Genomic DNA, 21,319 nt, shown 5'->3' with positions numbered 1-21,319 from the left:
TTTGGGGAGGTTTTGTGTCATCTTGGCATTTTATGGCCTTCAAAACTGTGATAGGTAGTGAGGAGTGAAATCAAAAATTTACGCCCTTAGAAGTCCTGAAGGCGGTGCTTGGCTTTCGGGGCCCCGTACACGGCTAGGCTCCCAAAAAGTCCCACACATGTGGTATCCCCGTACTCAGGAGAAGCAGCTAAATGTATTTTGGGACGCAATTTTACATATAACCATGGCATGTGTGAGCAATATATCATTTAGTGACAACTTTTAGTAAAATTTTTTTTTTTTTTTTTATCATTATTCAATCACTTGGGACAAAAAAAATGTAATATTTTATGGGCTCAACATGCCTCTCAGCAATTTCCTTGGGGTGTCTACTTTCCAAAATGGGGTCATTTGGGGGGGGGGGTTGTACTGCCCTGCCATTTTAGCACCTCAAGAAATGACACAGGCAGTCATACACTAAAAGCTGTGTAAATTCCAGAAAATGTACCAGTTTGTAGACGCTATAACTTTTGCGCAAACCAATAAATATACGCTTATTGACATTTTTTTTGACCGCCATTTTATTCTCTAATGTGTTAGAAAAAAAACAATATATAACGTCTGGGGGTTCTAAGTAATTTTCTAGCAAAAAAAAAAAACTTTTAAAACTCTGCAGTGCACCTGAAGCCTCAAGGTAGAACACTAATATGCAAATCCTCACCATAGTTCTTAAGACCAAGCAAAACATAGAAGGTTTAGGAGCTTATAGTACCATTCAGTGCAACAAGACCAATGCTGGAATATGCAGACTCCTACTCAAAGACTGATAATGCAGCCATATATTAACCAAACTGTGGTTCTTTATGGCTATCTTAGTACATGAGGCAGCTAGAGTCAGATGAAGGAAGCGGTGTCATAACAGGACATTGCTCCAGGACAAGGGAACAGCTGTCACCCTGAGTGGTATTTTGAGTTTTCTGTAGGCCGCCTGCAGAATGCATGTTATTCAGTCCTTTTCCCAGCTCCCTTGGGTCTGTGATCCGCAGTTGCTAAACAAGAGAATCCCCAGTGGGGTACTCATGGAATTGAGTGTGGAATGGATGGGGTTTTTCATATTTGTATACAAGAGCCACTATAGCCCAGGCACTGACTGTGTTCTTGTGGCCGTGTAAAAGATGGCAGCATGGAGTGCAGGAAACATGCTGTGTGCATTTTCAGCAGAAAGGTCGGGCAGGAATGTGTCATCCAAGAGGCCTGATGCAGCTACCTCATCCTCCTGAGACTAAGATTAGCTAGCAGCAATAAAAAGGCCAAATTTAAAATTGCTCGCCACCAAGAAACGAGACAAAAATGGCAGAGGTTACCACGATAAAGGGAACAACTCCCAAATCCTCTGCCTGTAAAAGCACATAGTGTGCTACAGACTGTGGGTCACCAATCCAGCATCTACTAAATAGCCAAAAGCAGTCAGATCTTAATAGAAGCTTTGGAGAAAAAAAACGGAATGGTTTAAAAAGACATACTTCTAAAAAAAACTGTGATTCTCACTGAGTGGGCAGGGATATAGAATATATATATATATATATATATATATATATATATATATATATATATATATATATATATATATACACACATACATATATACATACATACACACATCTCTGGGACGGCCCTATCCTAATTTCTTAGTAGTGCATTATGAAACACAAGATAGTATTCTGAAGCATTGGGGTGTCCAAAAAGCATCCCAAATGAGGCGTGGGCAACAAAGGATAACAGTCCCACAACAATCAATGCAGCCTAAAAAATCACCTGAAGAACATTACAACCGAAGCCTGCATCAACTGAGACCTAAAACATCCACTACACAAGAAATGTAAGAACAGAATACTAGGTGGCAGTCTTGCACGTCTAAGGAACAGATGCCTGAAGTTAAAGAGCCCATGAAACAAAACTGAATTGGTAGAGTGTGCTCTGGGTAGGAAAGGGAGAACTTGCCCTTGAGGTCACAAGCTTGAAAGCCAAGCTAATCAAATCCACCTAGCGATAGTGGAACGAGGAGGAGACTGTACCTTCCGGGTACTTTCAGCAATTAAAAATCAGGCCGATGAGGAGGAGCAGTAGCTGTAAGATAAAATAGAACAGAAAATTCCACATACAGACATTGGAGGGAAAACTACCTAGGATGTATAGGAGCTACATAAGGAGATGGTAGAACAATGCATTGATAAGGTGAAAAAAAAAAAAAAAACTTCTTGGGAAGAAGAGGTCCTAAGCTTCAAAACAGTCTTGTCTTTGTGTACCACAAGAAAGGGCTCTTTTTAGAAGTCGTCTGCCAACACTGAAAGTGGCCTCACAGAAGTGAGGACAACGAGAAAGGCAACCTTGCATGCAAGGAGGAATATCCACAACAAGGTTCAAATGGTGGTCTTTGAAAAGCCAAGAACCAGGTTGAGATCCCTTGGAGTCCCTGATCCCCACTGAGCAGGCAGATGACAGGTCCTGTCTGCTCCGCATAGCAGAGCAGACAAGGACACAGCCCGCTCTCCTCTATGCGCAGTTGGATGGAAACGGACTGCATGTCCCTTTCCATTTGATTGTCATCCGACATACGTCTGTTTTCAGCTGATTTTGTTGGATCGGATGCCAGGTGGGAGTCACGGGACAAATGTCCCCTGACATCCACCTCCTCATAGAGGACAATGGGTGGCCTGATCAGATCCGCCTGAAAAATAGACATGAGCGGTCTGTGAAAGGGCCTTAAAGCATTTAGTAAGAGGCATGGCTTGTTTTTTTGAAGTTGTAATATTTTGTCACATTTTTTTTTAACCACTTCTATACCACAGGCCGCCATATGACGTCCTGGGCTTTCAGTGTGATATCTGAATGATGCCTGCATTCAGATATCATTGTTTTCTCCTGGCAAATCCCTGCACAGTAAAAGCAATCATAGCAGCTGTTCAGCTACTTGATTGTTTTTACAGGCAGCGGGAGGGGACGTCTTCCCCTCCCCCGCCGCTCTCTGGCAAGCAAGAGAATGATCTCAGGCTTTCCAGCCTAGAGGCAAGATCTTAAAGTGCCCCATCCCATCGTGCTCACACGCAGAAGCGAATGCATACGTAAGTTGTGTCCGCATATGTATAATACTTTCAAACCACATGTAAAGTATCGCCACGACCCTTAAGCCCCATACACACTATCAGATTTTCTGCTGATTTTTGCCTTCAGATTTACCAAAACCATATAATATTAGGTCAAACCTTACGAGTTTCAATTTGTATGCAATCAGGCAGGCCCTTGCAATACATGGTTTTGGTAAATCTGAAGACAAAAATCAGCAGAAAATCTGATAGTGTGTATGGGGCTTTAGAGTGAGAGCAATAATTCTAGTGCAAGACCTCCTCTGTAACTCTAAACCTGTAACCTGAAAAAAAAAAAAAAAAATTTAAAATGTCACCTATGGAAATTTTTAAGTACCGAAATTTGGCGACATTCCACGAGTAGGGGTGCAACGGATTGTCACCGATCCATGATCCGAACGGTTCAACCTGTTCGGTTCGGCACACATGCGCTCCGCGGAGCGCGCCGCCGCCTCGGCCTTAGGAAAGGCCGCGGCTTCGGCCTAGCTCCGGAGCGGCGGCCATCTTGGTACACCCGGTGGCCGTTTACCACATGATCGCTCCGTCAAATGACGCCGGTTCCTCTCTCCCCTCTGTGTACTGATCTGTATAGTGGAGGGGAGAGATCAGATGGCAGCAGTGCCAATACTCTGCAATACCCTGCCAATACTCTGCCATACCCTGACAATACTCTGCCAATACCCTGCTAATATATTATTACAGTGGGGGAAATGACGTGGATATTACAGTGGGGGAGATGACGTGGATATTACAGTGGGGGAGATGACGTGGATTTTACAGTGGGGGAGATGACGTGGATATTACAGTGGGGGAGATGACGTGGATATTACAGTGGGGGAGATGACGTGGATATTACAGTGGGGGAGATGACGTGGATATTACAGTGGGGGAGATGACGTGGATATTACAGTGGGGGAGATGACGTGGATATTACAGTGGGGGAGATGACGTGGATATTACACAGTGGGGGAGATTTTTTTTTTTTTTTTTTTTGATCCGAAAATGATCCGAACCGTGACTCCTGATCCGAGGAACGAGCCGAACCGTGAGTTGTTTGATCCGTTGCACCCCTATCCACGAGTGTGCGCAATTTTAAAGTGTGACATGTTAGGTATTGAGCTTACTGGTTTTTTTTAATACATTAAAGTGTTTTTTTCCCCCCAAAAAATTGCGTTTGAAAAATTGCTGTGCAAATGACAAGTGGCAAGTGACATATAAAAAATTTGCACTGCCTGCCATTTTATTCCCTAGGGCAGGGATAGGCAATTAGCGGACCTCCAGCTGTTGCAAAACTACAAGTCCCATCATGCCTCTAGGTGTCATACTTATGGCTGTCAGAGTCTTGCTATGCCTCATGGGACTTGTAGTTCTGCAACAGCTGGAGGTCCGCTAATTGCATATCCCTGCCCTAGGGTCTCTGCTAAACATTTATATATTATAAATACTACACACCCCTGTTAAAATGTCAGGTTTCTGCGATGTAAAAAAAACATACAAATATAAATCATTTCAGAACTTTTTCCACCTTGAATGTGACCTATAAACTGTACAACTCAGCTGAACAACAAACTGCAATCTTTTAGGTGAAGGGAAGTAAAAACAAAAAACTAAAGTAATATGGTTGCATAACTGTGCACACCCTTAAACTAATACTTCTTTGAAGCACCTTTTGATTTTATTACAGCACTCGGTCTTTTTGGGTATGAGTCTATCAGCATGGCACATCTTGACTTGGAAATATTTGCCCACTCTTTGCAAAAATACTTCAAATCCGTCAGATTGCGAGAGCGACTCCTGTGCACAGCCCTCTTCAGATCACCCCACAGATTTTCAATCAGATTCAGGTCTGGGCTCTGGCTGGGAACATTCCAAAACTTTAAAGCAGAACTCCGGCCAAAATGTTTTCTCCATGTTCTTGTTGCTGATCTCCTACCTTCACCAACTTTGCCGTCCATATTCTGTAATAGACTGCTGAACTTGCTGAAAAACTGTTATTGGCTGCTGACATCCTGTTTGTAAGACCGCTGGCTTCTATCTCTCTCCTGAGCTCAGGCAGCAGTCTGGCACGCCCCCTGGTAGTCCTCTGAAAGCTGTGCAGGGAGTTCCATTTCCTGTAGTGGGTGGAGGGGGTCTCCCAGCCCCCAGTCTGTGCCGCCCATGGAAGAGGTGTCCTCCTCTCTCCTCCCTGCCTGGTGGTCCGCACCTCCACTCTGCCCCCTCTGCTATCTCTGTGCAGAGCGGGGATTATTATCAGTAATCAGTTGTATGACACAGCGGGGATCTCCCACTGTCAGGTATAGCATATCAGAACACCGAGCGCTGATGTCTCACCTCCCGCTGTTATGACTGACAGCGCACTGTGCGCTGTCAATCATAACGGTGGAGGACGGGAGATCAGTGCTCGGTGTTCTCGTATATTATAACTGACACAGTGGGAGATCCCCGCTGTGTCATACAACTGATTACTGATAATAATCCCCACTCTGCACAGAGAAAGCAGGCGGGGGGCAGAGTGTGGGTGCTCCTAGAATGTATTTAGCAGATTTAAAGGGTATCTATACTGATAATAATCCCCGCTCTGCACTGGTGGAACTGACATGAGGCACTGGTGGGACTAACATTTGGCTCTGGAGGTCCGCGACATTCGCTACTTTTGTCCCTGACATTCGGCTCTGGTGGTCCCTGACATGTTGCACTGGTTTGCATTTATAAGGCTGTAACCTATCATAGCGTGTGTTATGTATGGCTTGCTGGCTGCAGAATAAGGGGTGTGATTTATGTTGAAGTGGTCGAGTTCACATTTACAAGCCTAGTGTACCTCCCACATTCACTTCCTTCCCAAAGATTCATGGGAAAGGTAGGCTGATTACAGTTAGAGAGAGAGAGAAGAGGATATGATGCAATCACTATTCTAACACCTCCTCTTTGCCAGAATACAGGCTGCATTTTTTGAATCACAAAACGGACTTCCTGAAAAATCTCTTAAACAGTAAGAAGTTTCACAAATGTAATAACCGTTTAGTGTTGTGTGTGTGTGTGTGTGTGTGTGGGGTGTACTAATGGGGTATTTTTTGAAAATCCCAGAGTTCTTCATCTGGTGAAGCATTCCCTTGTTGATTTGGACGTATGCTTTGGGTCGTTGTCATGCTGAAAGATGAAGTTCCTCTTCATGTTCAGCTTTCTAGCAGAAGCCTGAAGGTTTTGTGCCAATATTGACTGGTATTTGAAACCGTTCATAATTCCCTCTACCTTGACTAAGGCCCCTGTTTCAGCTGAAGAAAAACAGCCCCAAAGCATGATGCTGCCACCACCATGCTTCACTGTGGGTATGGTGTTCTTTTGGTGATGTGCGGTGTTGTTTTTGCGCCAAACATATCTTTTGGAATCATGGCCAAAAAGTTCAACTTTGGTTTCCTCAGACTATAACATATTTTCCCACATGCTTTTGGGAGACTTCAGATGTGTTTTTGCAAAGTTTAGTCGGACTTGGATGTTTTCCTTCTAAGAAAAGGCTTAAGTCTTGTCACTCTACCCCATAGCCCAGACATATGAAGATTACAGGAGATTGTTGTCACATGTACCACACAGGCAGTATGTGCCAGATATTCCTGCAGCTCCTTTAATGTTGCTGTACGCCTCTTGGCAGCCTCCCTGACCAGTTTTTGTCTTGTCTTTTCATCAATTTTGGAGGGACATCCAGTTCTTGGTAATGTCACTGTTTTTTAGCCGGCAATTTTATTTTTTTTACATTCAGCTGTCAGCAGGGAACCCTGCTGACAGCTGATGACTCATGGGTTGTTAAGGATTCGGCGACCGGCTTCCCACCCCCCTCCTTAGCATCCAGCTATATATAGTGGAAAATAAAGAAAGCAAAGGAAAATGCATTTTTTTTTCTATTTTCAAAACTTTGTGACAAAAAGCGAGTTCTGCAAAATACTCAACATGCCTCTCAGAAAATAGCTTGGGGTGTCTACTTTCTCCAAAATGGGGTCATTTGGGGGGGTTGTGCTATCTTGGCATTTCATGGCTTCTGAAACTGTGATAGGTAGTGAGGAGTGAAATCAGAAATTTACGCCCTTAGAAAGCCTGAAGGTGGTGATTGGTTTTTGGGATCCTGTACGCAGCTAGACTGTCAAAAAGTCTCACACGTGGTATCCCTGTAGTCAGGAGAAGCAGCAGTATGTACATTGGGGTGTAATTTCACATTATACCCACATGCCATGTGTGAGCAATTTATAATTGTGGAACAAGATGCTCTGGTTAGATGAGACCAAAATTGAACTTTTTGGCCTAAAAGAAAAATGCTATGTGTGGCGGAAAACTAACACTGCACATCACCCTGAACACACCATCCCCACCATGAAAAATGGTGGTGACAGCATCATGTTGAGGGGATGCTTTTTTTCAGCAGAGACAGGGAAGCTGGTCAGAGTTGATGGGAACATGGAGCAAAATACAGGGCAGTCTTAGAAGAAAACCCATTAGAGTCTGCAAAAGATTTTACTGGGACAGCGAATCCTAAACATATGGCCAGAGCTACAAATGAATGGTTTAGCTCAAAGCATATTCATTCGTTAGCATGGGCCAGTCAAAGTCCAATTAAGAATCTGTGGCAAGACCTGAAAATTACTGTTCACAGACGCTCTTCATCCAATCTAACAGAGCTTGAGCAATTTTGCTAAGAAGAATGGGCAAATATTTCACTCTCTAGATGTGCAAAGCTGGTAGAGGCAGTGGGGAGAGGTCATTGCAGCCGGGCTGGCTGGCAGGGCCTGAAGAGAGCCATCAGGGTCCAGTAGCTGGGAAGAGGACAGTTAGCAACAAGAACTTTCTACACTATAGGGACCCGCGGTCCCTGCCTGCAAAGGGCAATTCACTGAGGCCTGGCTGTGTGAGTGTCAGGCCTAACCATGTGGTGCTAGCTAGTCTGGAGAAATAAGGCTCGGTTCACACTGGGGCGACTTGGGATCCGACTTGTACGCCCTCAAGTCGCCCCAAGTCGCTCCAGAAATAGTTTCAATGGGAGTTAACGCTAGCGTCTTAATAGACACTACTGAAGTCGCTCCGACTTCAGAGCGTACTCCCTGTACTACTTTGATCCGACTTTGATCCGACTTCAGCCTATTGACTATCATTGAAGTCGGATCAAAGTCGGATCGCCGTCTCGCATGATCCGACTTCGGCATGCGACTTGTGCTCAGATGATCTTGAGGGGAACTCCGCGCCAAATTTTAAATAAAAATCCGGCATGGGTTCCCCCTCCAAGGGCATACCAGGCCCTTGGGTCTGGTATGGACCTTGAGGAGAACCCCCTACGCCGAAAAAACGGCGTGGGGGTCCCCCCCCCCCCCCCAATCCATACCAGACCCTTATCCGAGCACGCAGCCCGGCCGGACAGGAATGGGGGTGGGGACAAGCGAGCGCCCCCCCCCTCCTGAACCGTACCAGGCCGCATGCCCTCAACATGGGGGGTTTGGTGCCTTGGGGGAGGGGGGCGCGCTGCGGCCCCCCCCACCCCAAAGCACCTTGTCCCCATGTTGATGAGGACAAGGGCCTCTTCCCGACAACCCTGGCCGTTGGTTGTCGGGGTCTGCGGGCAGGAGGCTTATCGGAATCTGGGAGCTCCCTTTAATAAGGGGGCCCCCAGATCCCGGACCCCCACCCTATGTGAATAGGTATGGGGTACATGGTACCCCTACCCATTCACCTAGGGAAAAAAGCGTCAATAAAAAACACAGTACACAGGTATTTAAAATAATTTATTAGGCAGCTCCGGGATCTTCTTCCGACTTCGGGGGTCTCTCCGGCGTCTTCTCCCGGTGTACGCATCTTCTGCCGGCTCCACCGCTATCTTCTGGCGCTCTTTTGCCAGCGGTGGTCCGGACCTCTGGATCATCTTCTTCCCTCTTCTCTTCCAGAGATGTTGACACGACGCTCTCCCCAGCCAGAATGGTTTCTGTGCGCTCTGCAAGGGACTTATATAGGCGGTGACCCCGCCCCCTTATGCCGTCACAGTCCCTGGGCATGCTGGGTCTGTGACGTTTTAGGAGGCGTGGTCACCGGGTGATGACCACGCCCCCTTATGACGGCACAGCCCCAGCATGCCCTGGGACAGTGACCTCATAAGGGGGCGGGGTCACCACCTATATAAGTCCGTTGCGGAGCGTTCAGAGACCATTCCAGCTGGAGAGAGCGTCGTGTCAACATCTCTGGAAGAAAAGAAGAAGGCAGAAGTCCGGACCACCGCTAGCAATTGAGCTGCAGAAGATAGCGGAGGAGCCGGCAGAAGATGCGGACACCGGGAGGAGACGGCGGAGAGACCCCCAAAGTCGGAAGAGGACCCCCGAAGTCGGAAGAAGATCCCGGAGCTGCCTAATAAATTATTTTAAAAACCTGTGTACTGTTTGTTTTATTGACGCTTTTTTTCCCTAGGTGAATGGGTAGGGGTACCATGTACCCCATACTCATTCACATAGGGTGGGGGGCCGGGATCTGGGGGCCCCCTTATTAAAGGGGGCTCCCAGATTCCGATAAGCCCCCCGCCCGCAGACCCCGACAACCAACGGCCAGGGTTGTCGGGAAGAGGCCCTTGTCCTCATCAACATGGGGACAAGGTGCTTTGGGGGGGGGGCGCACACTGCGCCCCCCATGCCCCAAAGCACCCCCCATGTTGAGGGCATGCGGCCTGGTACGGTGGGGGGGGGCCGCCAGCGAAGTCGCCCGTCATGGAGGCGACTTGAAGTCGCCTCGTAATTTGCCGAAGTCGTGCCAAAGTCGCGCTGAAGCCGCGTTGAAGTCGCGGTACAAAGTCGCGTTAAAGTCGTGTTAAAGTCGTGTTGCCCATGTGTGAACCGACCCTAACAGTCTGCAGCAAGGGAAGTGCTGGAGGAATACGCTGACTGGTGGGGGGGGGGGGGGGGGGTGCCACACTTTTCAGATCTTTATTTGTAAAAAATATTGAAAAAAACATTTATACATTTTCCTTCCACTTCACGATTATGTGCCACTTTGTGTTTGTCTATCACATAAAATCCCAATAAAATACATTTACTTTTTTTTGGTTGTAATATGACAAAATGTGGACAATTTCAAAGGTATGAATACTTTTTCAATGCACTGTATATAGTGAGCTCTAGAGTGACTTTGTTAGCTTTAGATAGTTAAAACCACTGCCCGTTTTTTTTGCCATCTGCGTACAATTGGGGGAGTTTCCACTCACTTCCTGTCCCAGAGTTGCAAACAGAATTTAAAGTACACATCTCCCAAAATTTGAGTAATTCCCTGTTTTGGCAGCTGCCCCCAGAACAGGTGTCCCCGTTTGAAGAATTCCCCTTACATCTTGTTCTAGGGACAACACCAAAATGTTGGATTTCCTCACACTTTCTGTCTTAGTGACAACCAGGCACCAATATTACTTAAGTAGTAAATATCCCCAAAAAGGACACAGACAGCAATTACAACTTGATTGGGGGACTAACCTTTTCCACATTTCTCCAAAATAAAAAAAAAAAAAGGTAACAGATACACTTTAAAATGCATGTTACTGCAATGCAACAGTGCCAAAGGAGGCATAGATAAAAAGGCAATTTTTAAGGCTGAAGTTTAATATAGTAATATTTTGACTTCCCTGGTTCCTTTCTGTCTCCCCCATGAACACACAATATATGTATGGGTTTAACCGCTTTTGCCCCGAACCATATGGCTGGCCAAAGACCAGAGCACTTTTTGCAATTCGGCACTGCGTCGCTTTAACTGACAATTGCGCGGTCGTGCGACGTGGCTCCCAAACAAAATTTTTGTCCTTTTTTCCCCACAAATAGAGCTTTCTTTTGGTGGTATTTGATTACCTCTGCGGTTTTTATTTTTTGCGCTATAAACAAAAAAAAAAAAGAGCGTCAATTTATAACTTTTGAAAGTTATAGCGTCTACAAAATAGGGAATAGTTTTATGGCATTTTTATTATTTTTTTTTTTTTACTAGTAATGGTGGCGAACAGCGATTTTTATCGGGACAGCGACATTATGGCGGACACGTCGGACAATTTTGACACATTTTTGGGACCATTGGCATTAATACAGCGATCAGTGCGATTAAAAATGCACCGATTACTGTAAAAATGTCACTTGCAGTGAAGGGGTTAATGTGTGTCCTAGTTTGTGTTCTAACTTAAGGGGGATGGGGACTGTGCAGGGAAACTAACAGATCGCTGTTCATACTCTGTATGAACAGACGATCTGTCAGTTCTCTGCTCAGAGAACCGGAAACTGGTGTGTTTACACACACAGTTCCGGGTTCTTCGTGTGCCCCGAGCGATCGCAGGAGCCCAGCGGTGATCGAGACCACCGGGCACTCGCATCTGCTTAGGGAGCAAGCGGGGGGCGCGCGCCTCGGGCGGCGCACACGAGCCCCCTAGTGGCCATCTATGTTACCGACGTAACATAACGGCGATTCGAGCAGCCAAGCCAAGTTGCCGCAGTGCAACTGCAGCAGCTGGTTGGCAAGCGGTTAAAAACCTGTTTTCTTTACATATCTTACTTTATATCCAGCGATATTACTGAGTCTCTGAGGTTCTCAATGCAATGCAGGTAGATCACGGCTGGTGGGAGGGGCCAGCAGGGTGCTGTACATAGCCTTCTGAAAACATCACAGCTTCCTACATCAGCACTCCTCTCAAGCGCTCGTAGCTCTGATGTAAGCAGTGGGCTAGCTCTTGCGAGGTGATAAGCAAATATCAAAATGCCTTGATGGATGGATGTCAGTCTGGAAGAGTGGGCATTTATAGACAGACTGCACTTGCATGCAGAACACATATAATGCCCTCAGTAATGCTATGTAAATCTGAAATTTCATGACTGAACAAACTGCAACACAGTGAAATAAATAGGAAGGGACCAGAAGGCTCAGGAGGAAAGATCTAGATGATGCTGGAAGCCATCCAGCCAGGAAATGAGTCCTGTCTGACTTGCTGCAGGTTCTAATGCACACTTTAAAAAGTGCACCGGAATCAGAGTAAGCAATTTCAGTACAGAAAAAGAGCTATGGGTGTACTCAGTGGGAAGGAGGAGGGAAGGTTGGTGGGGAGAGGGCTCAATGATGTCACCTTTTTTGACCCCTTTCACACAGGCATTTTTCAGGCGTTTTAGTACTAGAAATAGTGCTTGTAAACTGCCTCCCATTCACTTCAATGTGTGATTTCACACTCGGGCGGTGGGCTTGCGGGACGTTAGGAAAAGTCCTGCAAGCAGCTTTTTTTGGGGTGGCATGGGAGCTCTATAAATAGCACTCCCAAAACGCCCCTGCCCATTGAAATGGATGGGCAGCGCTTTGAAAGTGGCGCAAAACGGGTGTTTTTTCTTTTTGTTTTTTAAGGTTCCATTGTCACGGGACCTGAAAAAAACAAAACGGCCTGCTAGCGTCCGAAAAGTGCCTCAGAAGCACCGCAAAAACTACCCGGCACTGCAGTGTGAAAGGGGCAGATTTTTCTGTAAAGGTGAAACCCTTAAAGTGGTTATAAAGGCACACCTTCTGTGTGCAACAGCCCCCCCAAATACTTACCTGAGCCTGCTCTCGATCCAGCAATGTCCACGAGAGCCTTAACTCTCTGGGGACTCGTATTCCTGATTGGCTTTTGGCAGGAGTGGGAGCCATTGGCTCCCGCTGCTATCAATCACAGTCAGTGAGTGATTCAAGAGATGGAGGGGGTGGGGCCTAGCCGCGGCTCCACGCCTGAATGGACACACACAGCCTCGGGTCGGGAGTGTGCAAAACCACAGCAGAGAGCAGATAAGCATGACATTTAAAAAAAAAAAAGAAAAAAAATAATAATAATATATCAGTTTAAGATAAGGTTGCTTGCCTATATTATGATTCTAAGATTCAAGTTATACATAATCTGAAAGGATCCAGAGACAATCTGCAGAGCCAAGCAATAAAAGGAGGAGTTTTTACACTTGCTTCAAAACAAGGCTTCGGACACGCTTTGTCAAAGCTCTCTGAACACTAGTCAAAGCTCCTGTCACTAAATAAAATAATTAGCTCACAGTCATGTTTACACCTTGCTTTTGCTCCACTTCAAAAAATATGCCTTTAAAGGCAAATGGGCAGAGCTGACGTTACGTCGCTTCCGCCCTACTATGGTATGGAGACGGGTGGGGGCCATCTTAGCCTCACTCGTCTCCATACCGAGGAAGTGATAGGTCCCGATCGCCTCCGCCGCTACCGACAGGTCCGGTAAGCGGCAGAGGGCGCAGGAGAGCGCCGGGAGGGGGGTGGCACCTCTCCCGCCGCCGATAACGGTGATCTCGCGGCGAACCCGCCGCAGAGACCACCATTATCTGAAACACGACCGGCTCCTGTAAAGGTGGATACCCCGGTTGTGGCAGCAGCTGCTGCCGTTACCGAGATATCCACCTTCAAAGTGCCGACGCATATGTACAGGAGCCGGTCGGTAAGTGGTTAAGAATATCTCCATTTTAAACTTACCTTTTGCTACCCACATTCTGACCCAATGGAATAAGAGATGAAGGATTTAAAGCTTCAGTTTCTCCATGGACACATCCCTGGAAGTTGGCAGCATGACAGCGGTTCAGGGCTGGAAGTATAAAAATATAATTATTCATGTAAAGTGTACACAACTGGCATCTTAGCTTAGTATAGGTTAGTCTACACTTGAATTTAACACATATTAAAGCGCCTACTGCTTCATTGTGCTTTTTTGAAGCTTTAATGAAGCTTTGCAAATGCCTTGTGTGTGTAGGTTTTCTTTTTTTTTCAAAAGGGGAAGAGATAATAATTTATTATTAATTTAAAAGTGTAGCAAAGCTAATGTTGAGTTAAAGCTCTTGTATCTCTGCAGGTGTGTGTAAGCAGAGCTCTGATATATGTGTATGGGGGGCTTTTGAGAAACGCTGAAGCAAGATGAAAGCGACAGAGGGTATCATTTTTGAGCAGAGAAGCAAAGCAAACACAACAGTCTGAACAGGGCTGTAAGGTAACCATTTTATTTAGGGACAGGTGCTTCGATTGGTGTTCAGAGTGCGCTAACTGGTTGCTGCCCGCCCACAGTACATTTACTGTGGGCGGCACAGCTAGGCTTGTTCACATACATGTACATCTTCCAGAATTTTGCTGGGGTGGGCGGGTGTATGATTTTTGCCGTGGACATGCTGAGCGGCTGTAGCCAAAAACAGAACAGTCCCACTATAAGTCGTTGATCACTGCCATTACACTATAGCATCTAAAAGCAGTGTAAACTCCGGTATATATTCCAAACAAACAGTTTTTACTGGCTGCTGACAGCAAAGCTGAAAGGTGCATCTGAGCCTTCTGCTCGCATGAAAACCTCATAATCTCATGCACAGGGGCTACATACACAGTATGCACAAGGACTTAAACTACTATTATGAAAAAGTTTGTTTATTTCAACAGTTTAAGCTCCCCCAATCCAAAGATGACTCACTAGAGGCAATACTTACAAATCTATATACGAAATACAATGAAATAATTAAAGTGGGGTTCCACCAAAATTTTGAACATTATCTCTATGCATTCTCTTCCTTGCCTAGATGCTGACATGCTGTGTAAAAAAATTTAAATCGCCGTAATTACCTTTTTTTTCCTAATCTTCTTAGCACTTCCTGGTTTTCCTCCCATGGGAGTAGGCGTGTTTCTAGCCTCTCCCAGACCTCCCACAGTCTCAGGCTTCCCAGCATGCATTGTGCAACAGCGTCATCACAACATCTCGGTGAATGCTGGGAGCACAGCATTCACCGCATCCAGGAAATACATGCTTGTGGGCTTCAAATGCCCACAATGAAGATGGAAACCGCCTTCAGTGAATTATATAAGTTATTCTTTACAACAAAATCGGACACAGGCGGACTTATTACACAGAACATGTGAGTAGATAATCACGAGAAGAAAAGTTTGTGAATGAACTCCAAAAAAAAAAAAAAAAAAACGATAGATAGGTGGACCCCCGCTTTAATTATACACTGCTGTAATTGACCTTCCCTTATATCTTCACAATTACCCCGCTCCTACATTTACAAACAGCAGAAAAGGTCTCTCTGTTTCACATAGGATGATTGGCTGTAAATATTTAATGCCCATGATTTAATGGCAGCCCTGTAAAGTATAAACTATTAATTGTATAAACCATATAAAAGGCGGCTCTGCTAGAATTATATGACAAAAAAAGTGCCCTGGTACTGATCTTATATTGTGTTGTAATTACAAACTTGGTACAGATGGTCATTAATCTAAGAATTTTGAGATGGGAGATGGAGCCAAAGCAATCCAGAAATAAAAAGTGTAGCAGTGTTTCGCTTTTTTAGCTAGCTAAGATCTAGTGAGCAAAGCAGGAAAATGACTGACACGAGAGATCTGCATACTCTTCAAATTTCATCGTACAATTAAAAGGAGAAAAGGCCAGAACTCTTTTAGCACTATTTCTCCTGTGGGTCACAACAGTACACTTTGTTTTGCACTCTTGTGACCCTTATTCAGCCGACAGTGAGCTGAAGTCCACTGTCAGCTGATGTCACTCAGCGAGTCCAAGCTCTGGAAGGATGGATCTCAACTTTACTTTCGGGATCCACCCAGATGCCTGGACCGGCAGCTGGCTCTGTCTCTCGGTGCACCATTGAGAGCCCAAACCAGTTGCTCCCACCCCCTGCACAGCCCAGTGCTCCAGTGAGTGCTGGAGGGGCATAGCAGAGAGCCAGTGACTCCGCTCACTGAAGACCGAGAATTTAGCAATCAGTGGTTTCGAAAGTGGCAGAGGACCGCTGCAGCATCAGACTGATATTGCATCCACCTAAGGGAGTATGTTTTTTTTTTTTAAGAATACCATACTTCTCTTCTAATGGAAAACACAAAGCAAGTTTGATTTTATTAGGCCTGATATACAAAGAGTATATGAGTTAATGAGTGAAATAAATATTTGACCCCTTCACAAAACATGGACTTAGTACTTGGTGGCAAAACTCTTGTTGGCAGTCGCAGAGGCCAGATGCTTCTTGTAGTTGGCCACCAGGTTTGAACACCTCTCAGGGGGATTTTGTCCCACTCCACTTCGCAGATCCTCACCAATTCATTAAGGTTTTGAGGCTGACGTTTGGTAACTGGAACCTTCAGCTCCCTCCACATTTTCTATGGGATTAAGGGTCTGGGGACTGGCTAGGCCACTCCAGGACCTTAATGTGCTTCTTCTTGAGCCACTCCTTTGTTGCCTTGGCCGTGTGTTTTGGGTCATTGTCATGCTAGAATACCCATCCATGACCCATTTTCAATGCCCTGGCTGTGGGAAGGAGGTTCTCACCCAGGATTTGAAGGTATATGGCCCCGTCCATCATCCCTTTGATGCAGTGAAGTTGTCCTGTCTCATCAGCAGAAAAACAACTCCAAAGCATAATGATTCTACCTCCTTGTTTGTTGGTGGGGATGGTTTTCTTGGGGTTATAGGCAGCATTCCTCCTCCTCCACAACACTTATACCCAGTTCTTCTCTGAACCATTCAGATGTTCATTAGCAAACTTCAGGACAGGCCTGTACAATTGCTTTCTTGAGCAGGGGGACCTTGCGGAAGCTGCAAGATTTCAGTCCTTTGGGGCATAGTGTGTTACCAATTGTTTTCTTGGTGACCATGGTCCCAGCTGCCTTGAGATCATTGACAAGATTCTCCCATGTAGTTCTGAGCTGATTCCTCACCGTTCTCATGATCACTGAAATTCCACGAGATGAGATCTTGCATGGAGCGCCAGACCAAAGGAGATTGGCAGTTATTTTGTGTTTCTTCTATTTGCGAATAATCGCACCAACTGTTGTCACCCTCTCACCAAGCTGCTTGGCGAAGGTCTTTTAGCCCATCCCAGTCTTGTGTAGGTCTACAATCTTGTCCCTGGCTTCCCTGGACATCTCTTTGGTCTTGATAATGGCAGAGAGATTGGAATCTGACTGATTGATTGCTTCTGTAGTAGGGGTGCGCATCCTCACTGGTCTCACAATTCGATTACGATTATCTGGTCAACAATTCGATTCAAATCCGCGATGCATCACGATTACCGACGAGCTCCCACTTCCGCTTGGGCTACCTAGGCGGCCCTTCCATCCTGCAATCTTCTGGGACACATCACAGTTCCCAAAAGATTGCCCAGCTATGCAGGAAAGCGCAGTGAGACATGCGCACCAGCTGTGAAGCTGCAAGCTGTCACAGCCGGATTCCCACAGTAGTATTGCCAGTGCCGTGGACAGTCACTTGTGCCCGTCAAACGCAGCCACCTGTGCCCCTCAAACGCAGCCACCTGTGCCCAACTGCCTGTCAAAACGCAGCCACTTGTGCCCAAACGCAGCTATTTGTGCCCAACTGCCCGTCAAGCCCAGCCACTTGTGCCTGTCAAACGCAGCCATCACTTCACTAACCCCCCCACAATGCAAGGCCACCACTGGTGCTGACAGTTCCTTGGCATTCCTGCTTGCATCTTCCAGCATACTAGGAGTTAACAGTGGAATGTGCACAGGATAGCCAGGGACCTGTCAGCACGGAGCGAGAGGTGTAAGTAGAGTACACATTTGTACTCTACTTACTATTTTTAAAATTACTTTCTTTTAATAAATGCCGTGTTACAATGAATGAAGTGCACCGCTGTACTGTATGTGCTTTTTTAAAAAATACTTCATACCGAATATCACAGTAGTACAATACATCCCCGCTTACCTCTCACATCTCCTGAGTCCTGACGTCAGCGGGGAATTCTCAGCGCCACCCGCCTCTCTTCTGATATGATAGCTATAGTCAGCGGGTGGGGCTAAGAATTCCCCGCTGACGTCAGGACTCAGGAGACGTGAGAGGAGAGCGGAGAGAGGCGGGGGGGGGGGGGGGGGGGGGTGTAAGTCACATGAGCGGGATGTATCGTACTACTGTGAAATTCGGTATGAAGTGACATATTTTTTTAAAAAGCACATACAGCGGTGCACTTCATTCATTGTAACAGGGCATTTATTAAAAATAAAGTAATTTTAAAAATACGCTCCGAGCGCTTTCCCGGGTGGGGCGAGGCTAGTCGTCATGACGTCACCCGCAATTGATTTTCCAGTCCTTATGCATCCATGCCGCATCGGGGATACCCGAATCGCGATGCATCGATGCAACAATTAATTTCAGCACCCCTATTCTGTGGACAGGTGTCTTTTATACAGGTAACAAGCTGAGATTAGGAGAACTCCCTTTAAGAGAGTGCTCCTAATCTCAGCTTGTTACCTGTATAGAAGATACCTGGGAGCCAGAAATCTTGATGATTGATAAGGGATCAAATACAGTGGAACCTCGGATTACGAGCATAATCTGTTCCAGGAGAATGCTCGTAATCCAATGTATTCGCATATCAAAGCGAGTTTTCCCATTGAAGTCAATGGAAACGAAAATAACTTGTTCCGCATTGACTTCAATGGGATGCAATACCGCATACGGCCAGAGAGGGGGGGCGCCGGAGAGCCTCGGAAACGGCCGAAAAGGCCCGAGGGGCACTTCGGCGGACCTCGGTAAACCTCGGAAAGACTCCGTTCACAAGCCTTTCCGAGGTTTGCCAAGGTCAGCCAAACTGTCCTCGGGCCTTTCTGTGCATTTCCGAACTGCGCCGATCGGCGACTTTCGGCTCTGCTCGGCGTCAACGTCAAAAACCGCCTAAAAACGCAGATAAACGCTCAAAAATGCTGCTCACCAGTGTTTAATGTTTTTGATCCATTGAGGGGAAAAAAAAAAAAAAAACGGCAACGTTAAAAAAACGCTATTGCAAAAATGTTGAAAAACTCAGTTAAGCTACTGGCATTTTTATAAAGTTAATATAACGTCCAGTGTGCATGAGGCCTAAAATCTAACTCCAGGAATTCAGCAGCTTTGTAAAAAGTACAGGCATAAAATGAGTTAAGCTAAACACTCTGGTCTCAGCTCCTTCGATCGTAGAGTCGATACCTGCCCAATCACAGAAGCTGTTGTATTCTGTGAACTCATTCTCAAAATGTAAAGGCTCCTGTAAATAGGCAGCAGAGGAATGGTGGGCATAGCTGCTCTGTGTGCTTCTCTTCTCTCACAGCTGGAGTGTAGTGCAATAAACCTGTCAGATCTACATAATAGAGATAAGTCCAGGAGGAGACATGCACCTCGTTGGACTTAACTCATACTATGCCTGCACTTTCTTACAAAGTTAATGAGGGCTTCTTTACAAAAAAGGTTATAGATAAATAAATTTGAGTTGTTTTTGAGGAGGAACCATTATCAGGGCTCTCTGGTCCAGCAGATATCCCAGCAGGAGCGGCAGTGGATTTCCTTGCATCCTTTAGATTTGTGATCAGGAATCTTGATGTAGGCTGGCTGTGGAACTCTAGCCTGTATCCGCGTTCCAGAAGCACAAGAATAAAAACAACTGGAAGTCACTTTCTGCCATTGTGAGAAGAAATCTTTGATTCTCCCTCCCACAAGGCACAGAATGTCATTGGAATTTGCAGGGCTGATCAAGGGGGTTAAAGAGAATACCAACCTTGCCTTTGTAGCTCATCCAATACTTCTTGGTCTGTCAACGCTTGCAGGTATATTAAAGCTGTGTTAATAAGGTATTTACCAGACAGGTCTTTTTCTAGCATAGCCTCAAGCTCTGGACTAAACAATAAATCCTGCCTAAAAGTTTGGATACCAAGTCTCCTGACCAGGTCTGCAGGCAAAAGGTTCAATTCACTCCTATGCAGGTGCGATGGCACATGTGTGACTTTTTGCCCGATTCCAAGTGTTGGGTTTAGGGCAGCAGAACAAAAAAATAAATAAATAAAAACATGCACTAAAGTAGCGCCTGACCATTTTGAAAAATTGTACCACACCAAAACCAACAGTAGTTTGTTCATGCACATTGCTAGATGCATGGGGGTACCAGTAAGAATTAATGGAACCACTAAATGTGGGTGATCAGCACTTAAAGTGATTGTAAAGGCTATTTAAAAAAAAAAATACCAAACAGGTTTACACTTACCTGCCCTGTGCAATGGTTTTTGTACAGAGCAGCCTCGATCCTCCTCTTCTCAAGTCCCCCATCAGCGATCCTGACTCCTCCTCTTCTTGCTGTGCCACCATAGAAAGCCACTTCATATTGTTGCACACCTGCGGACTCAAACTCGAGCAATGCTGCCTGTGTCTATAGTTACAGCCCCACCATCCAGTCTCTCCTCACAGGGTGTGATTGACATCAGCAGGAGCCAATGGCTGCCGTTGCTGTCTCTGAGCCAGTGAAAAGAGAGAGAGATAGCAGTTCTGCTGCTCTTAGGCACAGCATGGATCAAGAATGGGCTTAGGTAAGTATATGGTGGGGGCAGGGGAGGGTAAAACATGAAAGGTTTTTTACCTTAACGCAGAGAATGCTTTAAGGTAAAAAAAAAAAAACAGCCTTTACAACCACTTCAAGGTTATTAGAGAAAAATGGCTTCCTCTCCGGATCGGCCCATTCTCTGGAAATCGAGTCAGCACAACTCCCCCCCCAAATGACCCCATTTTGAAAAGTCGACACTCCAAGCTATTTGCTGAGAGGCATGTTGAGTAAATTGAATATTTTATATTTTGCCACAAGTTTCAGACAAAATTAACCCCCCCCCCCCAAATGACCTCATTTTGGAAAGTAGACACCCCAAGGTATTTTTTAAGAGGCATGGTGAGTAATTTGCAGCTCTCATTTGTTTTTGAAAATGAAGAAAAAGGAAAATGTATTTTTTTCTTTTTTCAAAACTTTGTGACAAAAAGCGAGATCTGCAAAATACTCAACATGCCTCTCAGTAAATAGCTTGGGGTGTCCACTTTCCAAAATGGGGTAATTTGGGGGGGGGGGTTGTGCTATATGGGCATTTCATGGCCTCCAAAACTGTGATAGGTAGTGAGGAGTGAAATCAAACATTTACACCCTTAGGCTCGGTTCACACTGCGACGACTTGGGATCCGACTTGTACGCCCTCAAGTCGCCCCAAGTCGCCCCAGAAAGAGATTCAATGGGAGTGAATGGGAGCGTCTTAATAGACACTACTGAAGTCGCTCCGACTTCAGAGCGTACTCCCTGTACTACTTGGATCCGACTTGGTAGGCGACCTGTACCATAGAAATCAATGGAAGTCGCCTCCAAGTCGGATCTCTCTCTTAAGTCAAGCGACTTTGCAGGCAAAAACTT

At 45.8% G+C, this 21,319-nt stretch overlaps 1 protein-coding gene across 2 annotated transcripts in view; it reads right to left on the bottom strand.

Annotated features, from left to right (window-relative positions):
- The window catches only part of DELE1 (DAP3 binding cell death enhancer 1), a 113,681-nt gene that overhangs the window by 74,652 nt on the left and 17,710 nt on the right, over positions 1–21,319 (bottom strand). For both annotated transcript variants that reach the window (XM_073621045.1, XM_073621046.1), the window contains exon 2: positions 13,605–13,713. In XM_073621045.1, the coding sequence (XP_073477146.1) occupies positions 13,605–13,713 (109 nt within the window). The remainder of the gene's footprint in view (positions 1–13,604; positions 13,714–21,319) is intronic.

This window comes from Aquarana catesbeiana, linkage group LG03 (genome assembly GCF_042186555.1).
Source record: "Aquarana catesbeiana isolate 2022-GZ linkage group LG03, ASM4218655v1, whole genome shotgun sequence".
Classification (NCBI taxonomy): domain Eukaryota; kingdom Metazoa; phylum Chordata; class Amphibia; order Anura; family Ranidae; genus Aquarana; species Aquarana catesbeiana.
This window is presented reverse-complemented; position numbering and strand designations above follow the sequence as displayed.